The 21,867-nt window shown below is 30.8% G+C and overlaps 1 protein-coding gene across 2 annotated transcripts; it reads left to right on the top strand.

The window, feature by feature from the left end:
* Window positions 1–253: 253 nt before the first annotated feature.
* Window positions 254–20,239, top strand: LOC107451570 (gamma-interferon-inducible lysosomal thiol reductase-like). Of its 2 annotated transcripts, none has more exons than XM_043046891.2 (7): window positions 254–389; window positions 4,904–5,047; window positions 6,958–7,032; window positions 11,863–11,958; window positions 12,877–13,008; window positions 16,188–16,256; window positions 20,028–20,239. In XM_043046891.2, the coding sequence occupies exons 1-7, from the start codon at window positions 327–329 to the stop codon at window positions 20,052–20,054; spliced, it is 606 nt and encodes a 201-aa protein (XP_042902825.1). In that variant the 5' UTR covers window positions 254–326; the 3' UTR covers window positions 20,055–20,239. The 2 variants fall into 2 exon arrangements, with proteins under 2 accessions (XP_042902825.1, XP_071039484.1); XM_071183383.1 differs by lacking the exon at window positions 254–389 and adding an exon at window positions 4,471–4,825.
* Window positions 20,240–21,867: the final 1,628 nt, after the last annotated feature.

The raw sequence follows: 21,867 nt of genomic DNA, 5'->3' as shown, positions 1-21,867 counted from the left end.
TGATTTTATGTTATATATACATATATATATATATATTACCCAAATAGAATGTTAAATTAAATCTACTGTTACAGAATTATGCACTGCAAAAATGTATCACTCATTCGATTTATTTTAAATCGAAGCTTAATGCTTTGATGGAGAACGCTTTTACGAAAGAGAAAACAAGAATTCAATGTAATCCCAAAATGGCGGTAATCTCGATTGTTAATCAGACGAAATTCAGTTCATAGCTCATTTGATGCTTTTTTAATCCTGCAATCACGCGAAAAGCTGCGTAAGCTTCATACAACCACTATCTCTTCGTGATACATGTGAAAACGAAAATGATATTTCATTCGTTCATAATTTTGTTATTTGCATGTCTACAAAGCATAGGTAGTTCTCAGGTAAAATATTCTATTATTTTTTAAAAGAAGTAATATCCACTATATTTTGATTGTTTACAACTATTTGAATGTCTAAAATTTCTGTGCGTGATCTTTAAATTTCGAGATTTTCGATATTGAACTATAAGCATCAACACTTTTGTATAATCTGCTGCTTGAATATAACTAAACGCAGCATGAATTCAAGCATAAATTGTATTTTAATTTGGAAAAGACGTCGATTCATTTCAAGTTTTCAATTACCAATTTTAAACTCCACTGGGGTAGACTATATTTGAGGTTGCCCCTTGATTCTCGCCAAGTTGTGATCGCCAAAGCTGGGGCAATGTCGAAACACAATCGTGATCCTGATTGGTTTAGATTTTAGCGTTATTTTTAAATGTTCAACGGTATATGTAATTTCAGAGGTCCATTAGTTCTAAGTTGGATACTGGCTGGTAAGGTTACTTTTGCTAAGGTTACTTTCGCTTCAATAAGATCGAAGGTATGTGCGCAGTCATAAAAAGGGACTTTAGAAAAAAAATGTCACCGCCAGTCCGGTACCACAGACGCCATTTTCGATTCGTATTTCGCCGAATTTATGGGACGATGGAGGTACGCAGATTCTATTCATGCTAAATTTAGACAGTATCTAACTGCTATTAGAGAATTCTGTGCCTGAGGATATTCAAGCTTAATGAAAAAGTGAGTTGTTGTTTTTTTCTCATTCCTTCTGTGCTTACTCCAATAATTTTTGTCTCGATTCAAAATGCACTTTATTGGGTTTATTAATTTTGCTTATGTTGGGTTCATTGCAATTTTATAAAGTTTAGGCCGATGTTTTGCTGAAATTTTCTAATGTTTAATTGAAATATCATTATGTTTTGGCCGTCATTCCTGTTACAACGGTTTTCCGCGCAAACAGGAATGGCGCCAAACGTAAGTCGCCGATTTCGCCAAGGGACACCCTCAAGTACATTTTTACCCTCCACTGCCTTGTTCATTTAAACTCAAGTCAGATAACAAAGAAATTCCTAAACCAAATCTTGAGAAAGAAAAACTAGCATTTTTTTATCATTATTTCTTTTTTTTGTAATGTAACTCGCTTCTGCACTTGATGGAAAACCGCCAAAATTTAGCAAGTCGCCAATGGGATTCAAACGTGTGAACTGTATTTCACTGGGAATATTTGTGAGGACCTTTTATAATGTACAAATCACCATAGCATAATCAGGAATCGCGAAATTTTAACCTCATGAGAAAACTTCTAAAATAACAATTATACCTTTTGTGTCTACGGTACACAATGTGTTTCGATAATATCGCCTTATTTTGCTATTGATAATATTAGGAACAGTCTTTTTGTTAAGTGGCAGACCTATTACAATTAATACCTATTTTATTTATTGATATTGAATGTAATTAGTACGAGAAATGGTTTTGTATCAGATATTATGGTAATTCATCCTAAGTAATACTTTAATGTATATAAATACCTCAAGAAAATACTAAGAAAAGAATTGCTTTTATTACATTAGCAACTTTAATCGAAAACTTAACAACAAATATACAAAATACAAAATTACGAATACATATATACCCTTTATGTGGCCCATAAACAATGAATTTTGTACTTTTATTGAAATAAAAATTTCATTAAGAAATATTAATTATTTTCATTTATTTTTTATCCTTCCTAAAATGCCTATAGAAGTTTTAAACATAAACGGTGCTATGGTGCCACACATACTGCAGTACCAAATATTGGTGACCGAGGTTATCGTTTTCGAGCAATAGCATGCACAATACTCAAATTATGGCTCGAGAGATGATCGAGGAAGTAGTTCAGCATGTAATAAAGTTTTAGGATGAGTTTTTTTTATCTTATCTTATGACAGAGCGGTAAATAATGTTAATACTTTTGTTGTCAACTATGCTGAAATTTCCTGAACTCATACTTTCGGTGGTTCGCGTGATTTAACGTCTGCTGGACAGAAATGAATTATTTTCAATTCAGTTTCAGCATAAATTTTTTCCGAATTATTTTGTTTTATTTGATGCAATGGATAACAAACGATGAAACATAACCTAAACATGAAATACTAAAATTAAACTTGAAAAAAGCATATGTTGAATTGAAAAAAAACTGCTATACTTTCAAATTAGTCAAATAAATAATTTTTATTGAAAAATACCTTTAAATTAATTCCAAAGAAAGTATTAAGATATTTTAACCTCTTAAGTACCTCTTAAGTTAAGATATTTTAAACTCTTAAGTCAAACATATTAAACATAATTTAGAAAAATTTTGTCAAAAGAACGAGATTTTAAAGAATAAAATTTTAAGATTATTTTTTTTTTTATAAGTAATTATCTTTGTAAAAATATAATTGGATTTACTCTCGTTGATATAATATGAGTTACCCTCAATAACAATATTTCTACTTAGCAATTCTGTATACTCTTGATAATTTTATTCTAAATTTATATTGATATATTTTTGATGCGAAAAGTATGAAAACTTTTTAAATGGTTATTGTTCGTATTAGCATGTATTAGTTTGTAACTGAAATGGAATGCTTTAGCACTTATCTATCTCTAGTTTGTAATATCAGCTCTACTAGCATTATCTATGCTATTAAGAATTATAAAAAAAAATAACAAAAATGCTCTACGTTTTCACTAACAAGCAGCACCAAATGAATGATATTCACACCTTTCAGTTCAACTTCTAACTTAGAGATCGTTCCAAAATCGAAAGCACTGTTAGAATTTTCATTCTAAACTTACGATTAAATAACTGGCAACAGTCTGTCTCTCCAACTAATCATAAAGTTTACGGTTGAAATATGCTTTTTTTTACCTTTAAGGATTTGAAATCTTTTACAACTAGAATGGTTAAAAAAATCGTAAATGTAAGACTTTACGGTTTTGTAATAAACTACACCTTACATGGTTCCAAAACCTGAAAAACGAAATCTAACTGGACATTAAAGCTAGGTTATGGAGACAGGAGTTAGGTTGCAGTTGTAATGTGTATTTTATTTTTCAATTGAACCATGGAATTTATTTTAATTAGTTTTAACTACTGATGCTATCATGTGAGATGGTAAATACTAGACATTTTTGTGTTAAGCAGCTGTGGTGCTGCCACCTTTACATGAATACAGAGATGCCAACTTGTTCCGGACAGCAATTATATATTTTAAAGTGGTAGTTTATCAATTGTGATTCTTGGTTTAATAAATTCAATTTAGTAGATTTTTATCCACCACTATTTCTAAATAATTCGTAGGCTTATATATTTCACCACTGTATGATAGTTATGATAAGCTATACCTTTTAAAAAGCAAGCAGAAATAAACAAATATTTCCAAAATGTACTTCGTAGTTATTTACCGTTTTTTTAATTATTTTAGCGTGTCCGGAGCAGTTGGCATCTCTGTGAATAAGAATTTCGTATTCCAATAGTCCATGTTTACGCAGGACACTGGAAACTCTGGTTGATTGGTTCTAATGCCACTTGCCAACGTGCAAGCCTGCTTGGTGAAACCGAGCAAATTAAGTTAGAGTGTGCGATTCTTGTTTTTTTTAGTGGCGCCACCTATGACCAAGAATTCGACTTCTGCCTCATCATACTTCACACCTGTACTGGAAACTCTTCATGCGATGAAGGAATAGAGGGAAAATGGCTGGAATTCGAGCTTCTATTCAGCCTGTCATGCGGTGGTCAAATTTGCCCTCTCGGCCAAAAAATTTAGTTAATTTAAATTACTCGGCTAAAAATTGCAGGGAAGTAAGCCATGAGTAAGTTCATAAAGTGTTCACCACACACTTATTTTTAGAAGAAAATTAGACATCTTCTGTTGTGTCAGTTATCTGATGATGCGAAATAAAAATATGAATTCTTAATCCTTGTCACATGGCTTAGCTTTCCATGAACGTGAGCTTGATTCTCATCCTAGTTTCTTAGATAAAACTCTTATTGTTTAACCTTATCAGTCAATAAACCGTAGAATCAGTAAACAAGTTTTCTCACATTTAACAGTTTAAATACCTCCTTTTTTCTGGTTTTTTCTCTTCTTTGATTGAATATTGTTAAATAACAATTAAATAAATTGCTATTTATTTAAATTATTATTAATTGCTGTTCCACTTTATTTGAATAATATCTAACAGATTGGCTGTAATACGGATAGAAAACATTGAATGATTTGCACCCACATCAAATTTTTAAAATAGAGTTGTAGATAGAAGTTAACAAAATCAGGTTAGTCGCAAACGCTTTAGGTGGCGCTTTGAGTTGAATTTTTGTTTATTCCAGAAAATCAGTGGAGAAGAAGATTTATGGTTAAATAAAACGTTTGTATTTAACATCCAGTGAAATGTCGTGAAATGACATTTGACTTTATGCATAACGCCTTTTCTACAAATTAATGAATGTAATTGGTGAAAAGGTGAAAAAATGGTTTCTGGCCGGCTGACAGTAAATTTATTATTTATTTTTGTAAAATATTAATAATTCATTGTTTCAGAGTCCTGTACGTGTGAATGTGACAATCGCTTATGAATCCCTTTGCCCAGACAGTAAAAGGTTTTTCCATAAGCAGTTTGTTCCAACTTTTAACAGGTTGTCTAACTATATGAATGTAAAGTTTCTACCATTTGGAAATGAACTGGTAAGTGAAACATATATAAATATATATGTATATACTGTCTTTTTTGTCTTTTTATTACGTTATATATGAAACAGCTATTCCAATTACAAATCGAAAAATTTCAATTTATATTTGATAAAATGCTCATTATTTTCGTCTATTAACCAATTGATTCAGTAAAATGACCACTATTTAACAAGGAATTATATATCTCACTTTTAAATTGTTCTTCAAATGTTTTAGTCTTAAATTTTTTCATAAATTCTGTAATATTTTCCTTGAAATTGAATTGGCCTTAAAAAAGGCAAGCTCAATTTAGCTTTTGAGAAGAAAAAAACACTTTATTTATCTGCGACATCTATTTTAGTGCAAAAATTCGAAGCGTTACTTCGTTTCAAAAATTAATTTTTATTAACGCAAAAGTTGTAGCAACCGCTTCGATTGTTTCAGGAATCTTTCTCTAAGGATATTGTTCCTGGAAATGCTCGTACATTTTTTGTATCAAGGTGAGCTTGCATTGCGTTCAAAATGATTTTCTTAAAACGAATTCCCATTCAAAAGCATCTTACATGATATTTGAAAGGAAAAGCAAGTACCCCCTTTTTTGAATAAATTAACCTTTGGCGGACGAAAGCTTTTACAAAATAATGAAAATTGCATTAGTTCCAAACAAATTCACACACTTTAAAAGTTAAAACATATTTTACATAAATGTTTTAATTGGTACACACTTTCACATCATTCCAACGTTAAACCATAAAAGCTTGAACCATAATATCTAGCATATTTTATTCAACCTTAATAAGGTGCTAAATTCAGTTAAATATCCGTTCATATTTGAGCCTTTGTTATCACACGGAAAAAAATTCTGATAAAATTACCATACTGTATGTTAGTGAAATTTCTGATAGAAAAAGCACAATTATGATAATAAAAACCGAAACATACAGTATTTAAGCCATTCATTTGGCAATTTATCCGCTCATATGGTGTCGGCTGACCGAATTTACGAATTAAAATTAAAGTTCTTATTGAAATTATAGTTGTTATTAGAATTTCAAAATCATAGTCTTTATTACCGCACATATATTAAGAAATACCAAGCTGAAAAGGAAATTTATACGAATGAATAGTTTTCATGCCATGCTCAAAGATATCATGATAAAAAATCAAATTTTATCACATATTAGCAAAAAATATTTTATAGCTAATTTTACAAAAGCCCTTCAGAAAAATTCCCCAGCTTTTTAATAAAGCAAGGAACGAAGTAAATTTTATCATATTATGGTAGCTTTAACCATGTTCTTTTTCGCAGTGGGCGTATTTAAGTTTAAGATTATTTAATTAGAACGATGACAATATGGTTCCAAATCTGCTTTGATATAAGGGTAGAGAATATTCGCATGATATTATTGTACATCATGCTTTAAAATTTCTAATAATACACATTTTAATAATTTTGGGAGATTTCATAAATAATAAATAATTTCAGGCACAATTCCTTCCTGTGAGTAAGATTCAAAATATCAATATTTTTATTCTTGCGTTACATAAGAATTTAAAAGATGGTATCCAGAATTATCCAAGTTTTCGAAATGAGTGCGGCTTAAAATTTCTTTCGAGATATTTGGTTATTTTTTCATTTCATGTTACTTAATAAAAATTAATAACATGATATTGCTAGTTAAGTTTTCCATTTGAAGAATATTTTCGTTAACTATAATCGATTTAGTTCAAAACAACAACAAAAAACAAATAAATAATCATAGTTTTATATTATGTTTCATCAATAAACATAATTTTAAAAGCATCACATTAAAAAGTATGCTTCTCCTTAAAATTTCAAAAAAAAAAAATTTATGATAACATTCTATTTAATGCATTTCTAATTTATTTCATCATCGCCAAATTAATTAATTATTATATTTCAGATTAGTAGATTACCAAGTAAAGTCAAATTCGAATGTCAACATGGCCCAAATGAATGCTACAGAAACAAGATTCAAGTAAGAAAATCATTGCTATTATATTTGTGATTTACAAATATATTCTGAAAATACGGGGCTTAGTAAACGATATATAGGGGAGAGGGGGGCACCTTTCAACAGTTTTTGCTTAAGTATTATTTTCGAAGTTTTATTGCTTTCAAAATCTAAGTTCTAATTTTTATTTACTAATTTGATATTTGAGGTAACCTCTCAATTTTTTCCAAAGGTCTAAACCAAAGACAAAATACCTAATTCTACATATTTAGTGAACCATGTATTTTGTTGAAATCTACCCCTCCTGGGGGGCAGTTTTCAACGGGTGGTGGGGCACATTTCAACAACGGAAGAGAACGTAACAAGATCATACATTTTGGAAAATTAACTTTACTCATAAAATAATAATAATGAATGAACACATTGGATTGATTTAGATTTTTTCTACATTATTTGGTCTTTAATAAAATCAAAGTTTACGGAGAATGTCATGAAAAATACAGCTCGAGCTGTTACGTAGCTTAAACTTGGTTGAGGCAGTTTCATTTTAATGTCATTTCTTTCTATACTACTAATGTCCTCTATACTACTAATTCTGGAAAATAAAACATTGATTATCATGCTTCCTCGCTCTCCAGAAACTACCTGCCTCACCAGACCAGCTCCTAGCTTGGCAACAACATTCGGAGCTGGAACAAATGTTAAAACTCCAGTTTTATCCAAGTTATATATTTGATCCACTGTAAAATGACCAGAATTAAGAGCTCTCTCATAATTGTTGAAAGATTCTTGAACATTTTCTTTATTTAAAGCTATAGCTCTTGCAAAGCTGGTGTTTTCCAGTTTTCTTAAAGTAAGCTGTGGGTGACACTTCATAAAACCTTTAACCCAGTCAATTCCAGACGTTTCATTTTTGTCCCAGCTACTAGGAATTTTGGAGTTGAAACACTTTGCGTTATCATAGGAAAGTTTTCGAACTTGTCTGTAAGTTAGACTATAATTGAGAATTGAACATGTAATTATGTATTCACAAAGCAGGGTTTCTTGCTGGACATCAAAAACTTGTTGGCTTGTGTATTTAGAACTGTAGCATTTTGTGTGTTAGTAGTTGTACATTGTTTGGTTTCACCAACCAAACAATTATTTGACTTTCTTTTTTTTTAATTAATAAAATAAAGCTGAAAAGTCTATTCCAAATAAGTCTGCTGCTGCTGTTAAACATGCACCATTTCTGACTGCTTACATTGTTTTTTCAACGTTTTCTTCACTAACTTCTGGTTTAGAGAGTTTTTTTTTTTTATATATGTTCGCAACATTTTTATAAATTGTAAGAAGGTAAAATATCAGAATTGAGAATTTTATTAAATATAATGTTACACCCTAAACTTTTCAATTTTCTTAAAATTAAATTATTTTCATTCCAAATTAAATTTTCTTGAATATTTTTACAAAATTTTAAAATAATTATTTTATTGATGCTTTTAATGAATTCTTTGTAAATAAATTCTATTTTCAACAACAATGCAACAAACTGAATCTTGATTTTAAGCTTTTAAAAAAATTTCATTTCATTTAATTGAAATTTTTTTTACAAACATGCTTCCTTGAACACATTCACATGTTTTTCAAAATATTTAGAATAATGCCTTACAGAAAAAGTTGAGTATTTAAAATATAACAACCGCAATTAATGGGCTTTTTGCTGACTAATGACTTCTGCAAGATTACTTAACAAAAAAATAATAAGCCTGGGACACCTTTTAACACTGTTGAAATGTGCCCCCTAAGCTCTGTTGAAATCTGCCCCTGGTACAGACATTTTGGTTAAAGTATTATCAACCACTTTAGAAAAAGACTTTTTACTAATAAATGATACAGTTAGAAGCAGAATTAAATAAGCTAGCAGATGAATAAATATCACTTACTTTATTAAAAGATTACTGGTAGATAAACAGTTTTAAAATCAAAATTGTCTTTTTACTTTTGGAGTGTTAAAACATGTTCCACAGAGTAACACAACAATGGTAAAAAGAAAGTGCTTAAAACTAAATGTCAACAGTTATGCATAGTTAAAGCTTGTTGTCTGGCATATTGGTGAATCATTAAGCAATATTAGAAGGCAGAAATTCTAGTTGTTGAAAGGTGCCCCATGTTGAAATGTGCCCCCCTCTTCCCTAGAATAAAATTAACATGATATTTAGAATCAAACTAATGTTTAAATGCTTGAATTTCTTAAACAAGATAAAATATTCCTACGCTATCTAGCCAAAAGAGTCCGGTAAAAAGTATTTGGAAAAAGGGGTTCTATCGGATGACGCAATTTGATGCGTAATCGTAAGCTATAAAAATGTTGGTAGAGGTTTGTCAGGTTGCATTTATGTGTTTGTGCGACAATGAATAAGGAGCTTAGTGAGTTTAACCGTAACAGTATAAGGGGATGCCACCTTTGTGGGAAAACAGTTCGTGAGATTGCGGACATTCTATAGAAGCCTAAATCCACTGCGATGTAGTGGTCCTGGACGGACGGAAAAACGGCCTGGTAAACTGAAAAAACTTAGTGAACGCAGCCGCAGAACTTTGAAAAGGATAGTGAAACAAAATCACAAGTCCCCGTTAGTAGAAATTTCTCAGGAATTCCAAAGTTCCTCAGACGTTAGTGTTAGCAGGACTGTTCGTCGACAGTTAAAAAACTTGGAATTCCATGGTCGTACAGCCACGCACAAGCGAAACATCACTCCAAAGAATGGTGAGAATCGATCGCAATGGTGCAGATCTCTCCATCATTGAACTGTGTACACGTGGAAAACTGTTCTTTGGAGTCAGGATTCTTGCTTTGCTCTCTAACAGTCGGATAGACGCATCTGGGTTTGGCGGATGCCCGGCGAGCGTTTTTTTGGTGACTACATTGTACCGACTGTTTAGCTTGATGGCGGAAGCATAATGGTGTGGAGGTGTTTCTCGTGATTAGGCCTGGGACCGTTAGCTCCTGTGGTTGGAAACATGAACTCTGAGATGCATGTGAGCATTCTGGGCAACGCTGCATTCCCAACTCCATGGCAATATTTCGCGGAAGGCCCATTTCTCTTCCGGCAGGATAACTGCTTCATTCACGCATCGAGACTCACACAAACGTGGTTTGACGTAATAGGTGTTAGGTGTTCGAAAACTGGACTGGCCTTCTAGGAGCCCTGATCTTAATCACATAGAGCACTTTGGGACAAATTAGAGCGCAAATTACGCAACCAGCCAAATCGATTATCCTCGCTGAAAGTACTCACTTCAGCTGTGATAGAAGCCTGGAAGTCAATTCCTATGGATACCTATCAAAAACTGGAAGAAATTCTTCCCCGACGTGTGCAGGCTATCATCGATGCAAAAGGGGGACCAATATCATATTAATATGAGCCTGAGAACGCTCTAAGTCTATACCACAGATTGTGTATTTTGCAATATTATTATTAAAGTTAGTAATTTAAGCAGTAAAATGCTTTGACTTTTAAATTATTTGTATGTAATAGTCAAAAACATTTCGTCTCCTGGCTCGTGTATTTTTTATGTTTCTGTCTTAAAACCAACTGAGCGTCTGAGACGCTTACATGTATCAGTTTATTTAAAGCAAAGTATCATTCAATGAGAGATTTGTGTACTCTAGGAAAATATATAAAAAGTAGAATGGATACCTGCAAGTGAAGTAGCTTGGGTATCTCGATCCTGAGTGGTCGTTGAAACGTGGCATTTGCTTACGTTAGCAACTTCTCTTACCATTCTATTTCGAGTAAGCCAAACTCGTCAAGTATCAATTGTCTTAAGTGACACAATCTTATATTCTTTCCACACAAAAAATTTTCCACAAAGATTTAAAATCTTTTACCATATATTTCTTACTTAACACAAAGACAGGCACGAAACCATCCAGAACATAAACTAATTATGCATTGAAGTTGAAGTACACAAAACAAAAATATATCAAGTTTACAATAAAATACATAAACAAAAGCTAAGTAAAAAACATAGGCGAGAAAGAATTATATTTCAACGAATTTGAGGTGTGATACGGCATTATATTTAGTTAATTTCTCGTTAATTAAAATTCTAACTTATGTGGAGAAGATTATCTCAACTACAACATGCCATTTTGCTTATAATTATAAGCTGGTGCTGGCATCATAGGTCACATGTGCAGGGGTCCAAGATCTTTTTCTTCTTGAAGTGCGAGTACCCAATTACGAAACGCTCAGTCGGTTAAAATACCTAAGACAAATTGTATAGGTTTTTATTAGTTATAATTATGTACTGTAAAACATTTTAGTGTATCCCAACACTAAAAATGGTGGCAACTACTTTACAACAAAGTGGTACAGTGAAACGCCATACATTATTCTTGGATCTAGTGTTTCACTACACCAATGCTCTGCACTACTTGGTGTAAAGTAGTCACCATGATTTCTGTTATTCAATAAAATTACAATTTATAATTGCAACAAGAAAAGGTACACATAACAGTCAATAAAGTTATTTTTACAATACAATATAAAGTAAGAAATATTAATTTAGGATAAATATGTATACTTTTTTTTAATAAGATTAGTTTGTAAATCAAATATCCGCATACCACAGGAACAATCCTAAGATGAATTCGAATTAGGCTTAAGAGAATGGAAGGGGAACCTTTTACAACGTATATGAAAGCTTGATTTGGTGTTAACCAGAAATTAAGTGCTCCTTCACTCATTTTTAGGGTTCTTCAACATCATATTGATGGAGATATTACACCACAGTTTTTGCAGTGTAGGTACTACAGCGGTGCTTACTGATATTTTTTTACTTAAAATATATGACTTATTTACATTTTAGGCATGTTTCATAGCATATGATGGAAACACAACAAATCAAGTAAAATTCATCAACTGTGCATTTGATGTTAAAAAGGCAAAGAAACACGTTGAAAACGTAAGTTAACTTCTTTTCAACGATATACTTTTTTCTAATCGCCATCCCCATATACTTTCACTGCAGCGATAACATTCCATAAGGCTCAAATCAGATAAACCTGACTATTTTAATTGCGATTCTCAAATCGTGATGATTGTACCAGAATGCATACAAAAACGATTATTAGATCGATTATTATTTACGGAAAGTATAATTATTTTACTCTGTTTTATAAGATTAAAAAAAGCTTGTTTTTTATAGAAGTACATAATATTAAAAAAAAGTTACACCTTTACCTACTATAATAGAAAAATTCATTTGCTTATTTTTAGGTACCGAATGACTAAATAAGCTGAATGAGATAAAAAATAAAATTTTCAATAACTGAGCGAAGAAAAATGCTTGCAAACTTTGAACGTCGCTAGACATATTCGAATTTAGTTATGCCATGTTCAATATGATTGTCTTGAATGGCAATGATGTAGTGCAAACGAATAGCAAAATTCTGAAAAACTACTAACGTTTCGAGACATCGATAATTTCGATGGCTTTTTGAGTGGCTGGTTTGATCTCAAATATATAGTTTTGAGTTTATTTACGTAAATTTTGTCTCCAATATTGCTTTTCAAAAGTGAGTCATGTAGTTTGAGATCAGGAGAAAAAGGCAGCTTTAACGATCGACATAAGCTCAAAAAAGCTTTATTACAACGTTTCCTCCCCTTCCCCCTCAAAAAAAATAAACAAAAGAGATTAAGATTGCGAATGTTTGAAAAAAGTTCGAATATTTCATGAATGGAACCCTTAAATTTTAAATTAATCTCCTAACGGTTAAAAGTTATGAAAGCTCCTTGCCACCCGTTTAAAGAAATGCGAAAAATACTTTAAGTTCATGTTTGTAATTCCCTAAATGTTTTTGATATTTTTTGTGCCATTTAGTGTTTTGACGATGAGAACTTTCACAGTAAAATTAAACACTGCGCAGATGGAATAATGGGTGATGAATTACTTTTGAAGACTGGACTCGAAACGCCTGCTCATTCCTTTATTCCCTGGATTGTCATTAATGGTGTAAGTGAAAATAAAGTTCTTTCGTACATTCTATTAAATAATAGCTGGTAAGATTAATAACCATAGAATTTGTTCTTAGTCAATTCCAAGCAAACTCATTTATTTTAACCCTACTTTTAGCTAATATTATTTTTTCAAACCATTTTAAGCCACGGGAATTTTTAGTTTCAAACACTCTATATAAATCACTGAAAAATCATACGGATATCTTTTTTTTTTATTTCTCTTTAATTAAAATGTCAAATGATGTACGGAGCTCAAAATTTTAAGAAAAATGCCTCAATGACTTTTGATTTATTGATGGATTGATTTTGATTTACTGATTCGAATTTTGATTTATTAATTTTGATTGATTATTTATTTGTCTATTCTTACGTGCAAACTTAATGATTCGAAGGGAAGATAATTAGCATACTAAAAGTTATTGTATACATTGTATGTTCACAAATGCTCATACTGAATACATTTATTTTACAAAACAATAAAAGAAGTATGTGTTTTGCTTCATAAGCTTTGTCTTATGTACGGATAAAAAATTCCAAAATTATGTTTAATAAAAACAAAATGTATGGACTATTCATTTGGAAAATTTTCCGTTCATATGGTATCGGTTGAGATAAACGAGCTGAGAAAATCAATTAAGATCACACATGGTAATTTTTACACGCATTAGCGAGTGAGTGGCAGAGGCCACAATTTACAGTTTACTGCTCATGATTTTCTCGATATTCACATACAGATCCGCAGTGACTCAGGCGATAGAGCGTTCGCCTATTAGTGAGGTGACTCAGGTTCAAATCCCAACAGTGGCTGGTTGATACGAAATCCTGACATCACACACTTAAATTGTACAAAATACATCTCAAAATTACGTGAATTGAACTATAAGAGCAAAATTTTTTTTAAAAATAACAAAATATTTTTTCCCAAGCAAACTAACAAACAGCAAAAATACACTTTGGACATAGTCAAAATAACTACTGGGAGGAATCAGTAAAGGCCTTTTTGCGAGATTGATCATATCCCGACGCGTCTTCAATGTGTTCAGAATGAAATAAGGACAGATTTTGTGCTTAATTTATCTATGTAAATTGCTAATTCTTTACAAATATCTGATTGTTATCTGATTGTCCTGATCCCTGTATCTGATTGTTATCAAGCTGCATCATCTATCTCAGCAGTTCCCATATAATGTTCCGTGGAGCCATAGGGTTCCGTGGTAAAGAGGCATGGGTTCCCTGACTTTTTTTTGCCAATTATTATTTTTGAAGCATGTAATTAAATTTAAGTGCAATTGTTCATAATTTATTTATTTTTTTCTTTATTCTTAGAAAATTAATTAAAATGGTTGTGAAGAACGAAAATTCAAAACAGTGTCTTTTCTAATGACTATATAATGAATAAATTTTGAAAAAGATATGTATTTCCCATCTTATCATTACTTATGAATAGAGCCCGGATTTTGATGACCTAAAAAATCTCAACTAATGCCCTTAAAAAGGGCAAAAAATGCCCCTAAAAATGCAAAAATTGCGCAAAAAATGCCTTAAATAAAGTAAAAATATTGAATTAAAAAATGTTTTGCTCTTTAAAATTATTATGAGTCATTTAAAAGATATAAAGCAATGCAATACTTGTTTTACGTTCATTAAAGTTTGAAAAATATGTTTTATATCCTAAAATAACAAAAAAAGGAAAATATATTGACACCAAAATATTTTTCTTTTGTAGAGAAACTTTGAGGGATATAACAACTCCCATCTCATAATATTACTAAATATCAGAATTACATTGGATTATTAATTTTTTTTTGATAATTTGAAATGTAAACGAGCGTCTCTTGTCTGAAAGTAAATTTTCATTCCTGCAGAAGCTTCTTTCAACGTCCACTGATGTTATAGGTGTGTACTTGAAAAGGACGGTTTCACTTACTGACAATTCTTCTTCAATTTGTAAAGATTTTGCTTCACTTGTTAATATCCTATAGATTTTCTTCATTGTTTGGAAGCCAGTGTAATAATGAAAATTGATAAAAAATAATAAAAATTGGAAAAAATTAACCGAAAACTTTAAAAAATGCATTAAAATGCAAAATTCGCCCCAAAATTTAAAGAAAAATGCCCTATAAATCTAAAAAAATGCTCTAAAAGACAAAAAATGTCCAAAAATGCAAATGTCATCAAAATCCGGGCCTTACTTATGAACATACATCATGTTCAAGTTCATAAGCTAGAGGTTGAGAGCGCTGACACCACACTATTTCCTCCATTCCCTTTAACACATGAAGAGTTTCCAATGACTTGCACTCTCCAAGGCCTATTGCCTAACGAAAAACCTAGCTCCTATGTTCTATAAAAAAAATTTCTAAGGTTTTAAAACCATACTAGTTGTAAATGGTTGAAAAACCGTGTAGTTTTGTATTCATGGTTTTATAGCCATACTAGTTGTAAACGGTTTCAAAACCGTAAAGATAAAAAAATTTCTTTACTGCGAACTTTACTATTAATCGGATGGGAAGACTGCTGCGGTTATTTTATCGTAATTATAGAATGAAAATTTTAACAGAGTAATTGCAAATTATTTTTGCAACTAATATGAAAAACACAAATTTCATAATTTATTTTCAACATTAATCATTAAAAAAATAATTTTTAATTCTTTAATACCACTCAGATCTTACACTGCAAAATATACCGGATCAAAATTACTGTATGAAGTACACTTTGATAGCATCATCCGTAAAATCTATTTTACCGTAAAATCTGTTCGTATCGTAATTTTTGCAGTAATATTTCTTTACTTATAGTGATTCAGTGATTTTTCTGTAATTATTACTGTACCGTAAATCAGATTTTCTGTTTCATAACATAATAATGTTCGGTAAAAGGTTCCGGTCCGGTACTTTTACACGTAACACGTTTGCGTTAAAGAGGTAAATGGATCGATAAAGATTTTTTTTAAAAATGAGATGCGCAACATTTAAAAGCTTTGGAGTCCCTGTCTAAGTACTAAGATACCGCTTATTAAAAAGAAACGAAAGTAACTTATTGAGTTAAACTAATTTGATTTCATTAAACATAATTAACATTTAATAGTAAATACAAGGGTTGGAATTACTTAAGATATTATTAATCTTTTTACACTTAAATAACGGAAAGCTTAAAATGTTTGAATTACAGAAAAGTGGGAAGAACTTCAACAAGCGAGCTTTTGAACATTTTATGAACGTTATTTGTGATGAGCTTCGGGTAAGTGTTTTATTACTTATCTAAGATGAAATTTATTATAAAGTGACACGAACCTTTGAACTTTTTTAACTTATACAATTTTTATTTTTGTTTAAGTACAAAATAATGATATAAAAACATTTCTTAATGAAGAGAACTAAAATTAGTCAAAGTAGAAATAGAATTTTTTTTTTTTTATGTTTGAACTAAGTTGATAATCTTATTTTCACAAAAAATTCATTGAACTTTAATTAAGTTTATCTATTTTTTTCCTCATAAATGACTTGTCTCAGAAATTAGTAGCTCTTACAACGAATTTTTAAAATACTGATAAACAATAAATTAATATCAACCTTTAAAATAGAAATAACAAACTAATATCCAATTTGGAAACATCGAGTCGACAAAAAATACAGAAAGAAAAAAATACTCACATTCTAGTTACTTTTAAATTTTTAAGTTGTTTACAAAATTATTGTTACGTTAACTCTTAAGAAAATAATTAAAAAAATCTTTCTGTTACTTTATCAGCTAAAAAAGCAGTATTTAATTATTCCGGTTATACTTAAACTATGATATTTCTTCAGGTTCATGCTAATTATTAATTTGTGGTTCTTACTGAATATGTCTTATATTTTCTGAAAATATTTGTGAGGAATGTTTAAGAGATAAGGTATGTTGGTAAGGAAAGTGAAAACTGTTGTGTGTGAAGAAAAGTAGATGCATGTCAACATTATGCAAAGTACAATCGGAAACAAACTTTATAATAAAATAACGTACTTATTTGTTTGTTATCTGCTATGAGAAAAGGCAAAATCATTAGAGATGAACTATCACTCCCTTTTAAAATATACCATATAGTACCAAGTTTCGTAAACTTCTCATGAGTCAATTTTATTTTTTAAAGAAAAAAAATACGCTACATTCCTGAATGGGGTTTACTATAGTGATGAAGAATGAAAAGGAATGACCAATGCATTTAAAGATAATATAAGCAAAGATCTGCACAGAAGATAATCCTTAAATATGTTCTCATACTATCCGGGGTATTTATATCAGGTAACCCTAAAAATGACCGAAACCCCCAAAATTTAAAACGAAAGGTGTCCGAATTACATATTCTGCCATTTATCATACCATTCCAATATCTGACCGAGCGTTTTATACCTTAGAAAAGCAGTTTCAGATTACGGAAACACTGAAGATTACCAACATTGAAACTTGAGATAATATTGATGGCAGTGTCCTCCAGGGATTAGTAAATGCCAAGCAGCATCGTATATTACAAGTCGTAAATAAACATCGTGGATATGTTGGCCATTAACAGAAGTGTCTGTATTCAGCTAGCTACTATTTTCTCTCCGTTTTTTACAAATACGATTTTTTTTCCTACCGAGGATGCGACAGGAATTAAGTTACTCCTAATAAATTAGTATTTGTACATAGACTTACATCATATGTATATTTCGTTTTCATTGGTTTTCTTTGTGCCCATTTATGGCACAACATCGAGGTGGTTGTATTTCACGGTAACACACCTTATAAATGGAAATGACAGTGGCTCAACAATAATATATAAATTAAAGCATTAAGTAAAATAAATTTTTGATATTTCCCACAACAATTTTTTAGACTACTTTCCCATGATGAGAATTTAATAAATTGTTTTCTTTAAATTGCATACATTCACAATCTTTAGCTCTCTTCAAGTGAAAGTAGTAAATAAATTAAACATAAATAATTTTAAAGAAAACTATTTGTAATGGTTTTGATTTTTCATTCAGGTATTTGAATTAGCTTTTGTGAAATTCAACGGTTACTCTCAATACAGTTGCTATCTATTTATTTTGCTGAATACATAGGCTGTCCTGATTCTACACCTACATATACATTATGGCGCTCGAAGTTTCTTAAAACTTTTATTTTACTTTCCAGACATGTTAATCTACGAAATTCTAATAAACCTCAAAATTGAGTCTGCTGTTCAGCGGCAGTTATAAAATAAAATATTAAATATTCTCAGAAGAGCAGTGGTGGCTCAGGAGATAAAACATTCGCCTTCCAATGAGATGAACCGGGTTCGAATCTCAGACATGGCTGGTCGATACGAATTCCACACCGGTCTCGCGCCGACCACAGTGCTGATGTAAAATATCCTCAGTGGTAGACGGATCATGGGTTAGAGTCCCCTTGCTATCAGGCAAACCGTGTGAGGTATTCGTAGTTTCCCACTCCATGTAACGCAAATGCAGGTTAGTTCCATCAAAAAACTCCTCCGCGAAAGCAAATTTCTCCCAATACTTGATCCAGGAGTTCCCTTATCTTCTGGATTGGATTCAAAATTACAAGGCCACGGAGTTGAACATAGGCAGGAAAAAAATGGAGTCGAAATCGGGTCAGCTGCTCAACCAAAAAAAAACCTAAAAAATTAAAAACCTAACCTAAAAAAAACTTTCGGTTTTATCTGACGGTTATAAAATATAAAAAAAATTCTCATAAGAACCACGGTGGCTCAGGGAATAGGGTTTTCTTCTCTCAATGAGATGTCCCTAGTTCGAATCCCAGAGGTCGATGGTTTGTACGAATTCTGCTCCCGGCTCTCACCGACCACAGTGCTGACGTAAAATATCTTCGGTAGTAGGCAGATCATTGGTTAGAATCCCTTTGTCGTCAGACTAACAGTGAGAAGTTCTCATGATTCTCCTCTCCATGTAACGCAAATGTGGTCCCCCACAAAGGTTGGTTTGCCCCAATGCTTGATCCAGGATTTCTCTTGTCTTATTGACAGAAGTAAACTCAAATTTGGGTCGGCTGTTCAACTGCCATTATAAAATAAAAGAAAATTCTCATTAATGAAATTTTTTCACGCCCTAGTCAACTTTTTCCAATGCATATTATTGAATGCATATGAATGAACCTTTTAATCATCTATATTGGAAAAAGGACATAAACGGCATTTTATTTACATAAACTTTTTTTAAGTTTAAGTCCTAAGTATTATTAACAATGAGAAATTATGTATTATTAGCAAGGAAATATTAATCACGAAAGTAAGTCACCCTTCCGAAACGTCGAGAAGTGCGTCAGAGCACACACACGACTACCACAGGAATAAAACATACTTCTGTTGGTTGCATGGCTCATGCAACAACAAAAAAATAGCGTATGCTCAAAACACAAAAAAACTTTCACCTAACTAAACAGCATAATTGATTGAAAAAATACATCGGAAGTCACTGTTAAGAAGACAGCATATTTTATTATGTACCTATTAATAATGTCACAATGTTGCCATTCTTTATGTATTGCCGTAATTCATGTTTGAATTTAATTTATTCAATCTGTATTATCTTCGGTGAAGGTTGATTAAGGCTAAAACTGATGCTGTGTTTTAGTATTTCCAGAAACTTCAGCTTCATTACTCTTTCGTGTGCCAGTGGATATAATAACTCTCTTAGTTGTATTAAAACAAGAAATCTGAATTACAATTTACATCGAAATTTTTCAAACTCATATCGATTTTATTTTTTGTAATCGATATTCAATTGAAAATATTTTTTTTCTTTCAATGTTAGTTAACATACTTGGGAAGAAATATTTCCAGAGATCATCCCTCAGGAAAAAAAACATTTCTATTCGCCTCCTTAACGTGTCCAACTTTCGTTTAAAATAATGAAACTATTATATGAAGTTAAAAAAACAATGACTTCTTGTTTTTTACTTCTTGTTTATAAAATCCCGTTAAGCATAAACAAATCTATTATAATTTAAAATGTTTTCATATGTTTACAGGCAGATAAACCTGACGAGTGCAAATAATGATATATTGGAAAGAAAGTCTTGAAGTAGGGAAAAGAATATAGAAAGAAAGAAAAAACAAAAACAATGTAAAATAAAAAAATTGTTGCAATTTGTTTGAAATTTGTAAAACCACTTTTAAAAGTTTGGTTTGGAAATGTGGAGAAATAACGAAATAAATTATTTATTATTATTAGTTTATGGAACACTGGTGTAGTGTCTTCCTCTTTTAATTTTTTTTCCCCTTATGCTTGTTATTTCAATGCCATTTGAATGGAAATTATTCTTTATGGAAATGTAGAACTTTTTATATTCACCAATTTTTCATTAAATAAAGAGTTTCGAGGACTCTGTACGACATCATGGTAAAATAAACAATTTGTATTGGAGAACCTTATTTGAATATTTGACAGCATAACTTATTTTTTTTATTTTGAAACAAAAATTTAATGAGTTTATTGTTCTTCCCGTCTTGTTTTTGGTACACTTTTTTCCCAAAGGAAATAATTTACAGGTAGGCATTGAAATTAGTTTTAAAATTTAGGAAAGACTATTTGAATTAACGTTAAGTTGATGTCAATTCCATATTTTACTAAGTGGATTTGATCCATCATTCAAATGAGGCTTTCTTCTATCACATTGCATATGCAAAACGTTATAAAAAGGGAGATTGATTTTATTTTCTTCCATGTCTTCCTTTTATTGATTTTATTTTCCTCCATGTCTTTAAATTATTGCAGTATCCTATTCTGAAGAAAAAGTAGTTTATTAGCTTGTGAAAGGTATTTTACAAGTCTATAGGGAAGTAATTTAACAGAATTAGGTTTTTTTCAGTCTAAAACTGAAGTTCTGTCATCTTATTCTAATCTACAATGCGGTAAAAAAATACCAGATTCCCCTGAATAATATTGATTTAATGATTGGATCATCATGTTCAAGGACTAAATCTTAATAAGTCGAAGAAGTAGCTTCAAATATGCTAATTAATTGTTGCAGACGATATTTAGAGTTATGGAATCAGACCACAAAAACGTACTTTCTCTGAATAAACGTACATTCTCTTTCCACGGATTCGGATTTCTGACTCCCAAAATATAAGATGTAGTTGCAATCTGGGAAAAATGGTCCATAGTTTAGTAAGGAAAGTAATCTAAAGTTTGAACTCCTTAAAGTTAATTTTACTTTTTACGAATTACGCCATATCTCAAGAACTTTTGACGCAAATTGAAAATATTTTGCACGTAAATATTTAACCAAAGATAATTCCTTACAAAAAAATTTTATAATTACTTTTGTGAATTACTTTATTCAATAATAGTCGAAACATTTAGAACTGTAAGGTGTACAATTTTGTACATCATTTTAGAGAATGTAATTTTACGTGGCAAAATATACAAAATATGAGCGAAATCGAAGTTTCTGAGAAAACGAGTTACAAATGTACGATTTTTCCTCATGCTTCTTCTTCTTTCTATTTAGTTAAAAAATAAATAATAAAATGAAAGTCTTATAGTTAACATTTTTTTTCGCTTTATTATTTGACATTTACTCTTCCCATATGATTCCCATATGATACGTTTTACTTAAATTAAATAATTTGATTTTATATTTATTTCTTTATTCATTAAAACGTTTTAAACATTCTTGATTTTGTTACAAAACAAATACTATATAAGAGAAAAAGTTTTATTTCCTGCACATAGCTGCAAGTACATAGAAATCAAAAAATAAGTTAAAATATGATGAAAACATGGAAACACAAAGATTTTTGAAAAGAGAAGAAGAAAAATTACTGAAATATAATATTTATATATATACTGAAGATTAACAACAT

This window comes from Parasteatoda tepidariorum, chromosome 7 (assembly GCF_043381705.1).
Source record: "Parasteatoda tepidariorum isolate YZ-2023 chromosome 7, CAS_Ptep_4.0, whole genome shotgun sequence".
NCBI classification, from domain to species: Eukaryota; Metazoa; Arthropoda; class Arachnida; order Araneae; family Theridiidae; genus Parasteatoda; species Parasteatoda tepidariorum.
The sequence above is the reverse complement of the archived record's forward strand: the minus strand, read 5'-3'. Positions and strand labels throughout refer to the sequence as shown.

Excerpts from the sequence above, each read along its gene's own strand:
- LOC107451570 (XM_043046891.2), top strand. The coding sequence starts at position 327 with ATGATATTTCATTCGTTCATAATTTTGTTATTTGCATGTCTACAAAGC. Across the intron at positions 7,033-11,862 it reads GCTACAGAAACAAGATTCAA|GCATGTTTCATAGCATATGA; the intron begins GTAAGAAAATCA and ends TTTACATTTTAG. Across the intron at positions 13,009-16,187 it reads CCTGGATTGTCATTAATGGT|AAAAGTGGGAAGAACTTCAA; the intron begins GTAAGTGAAAAT and ends TTTGAATTACAG.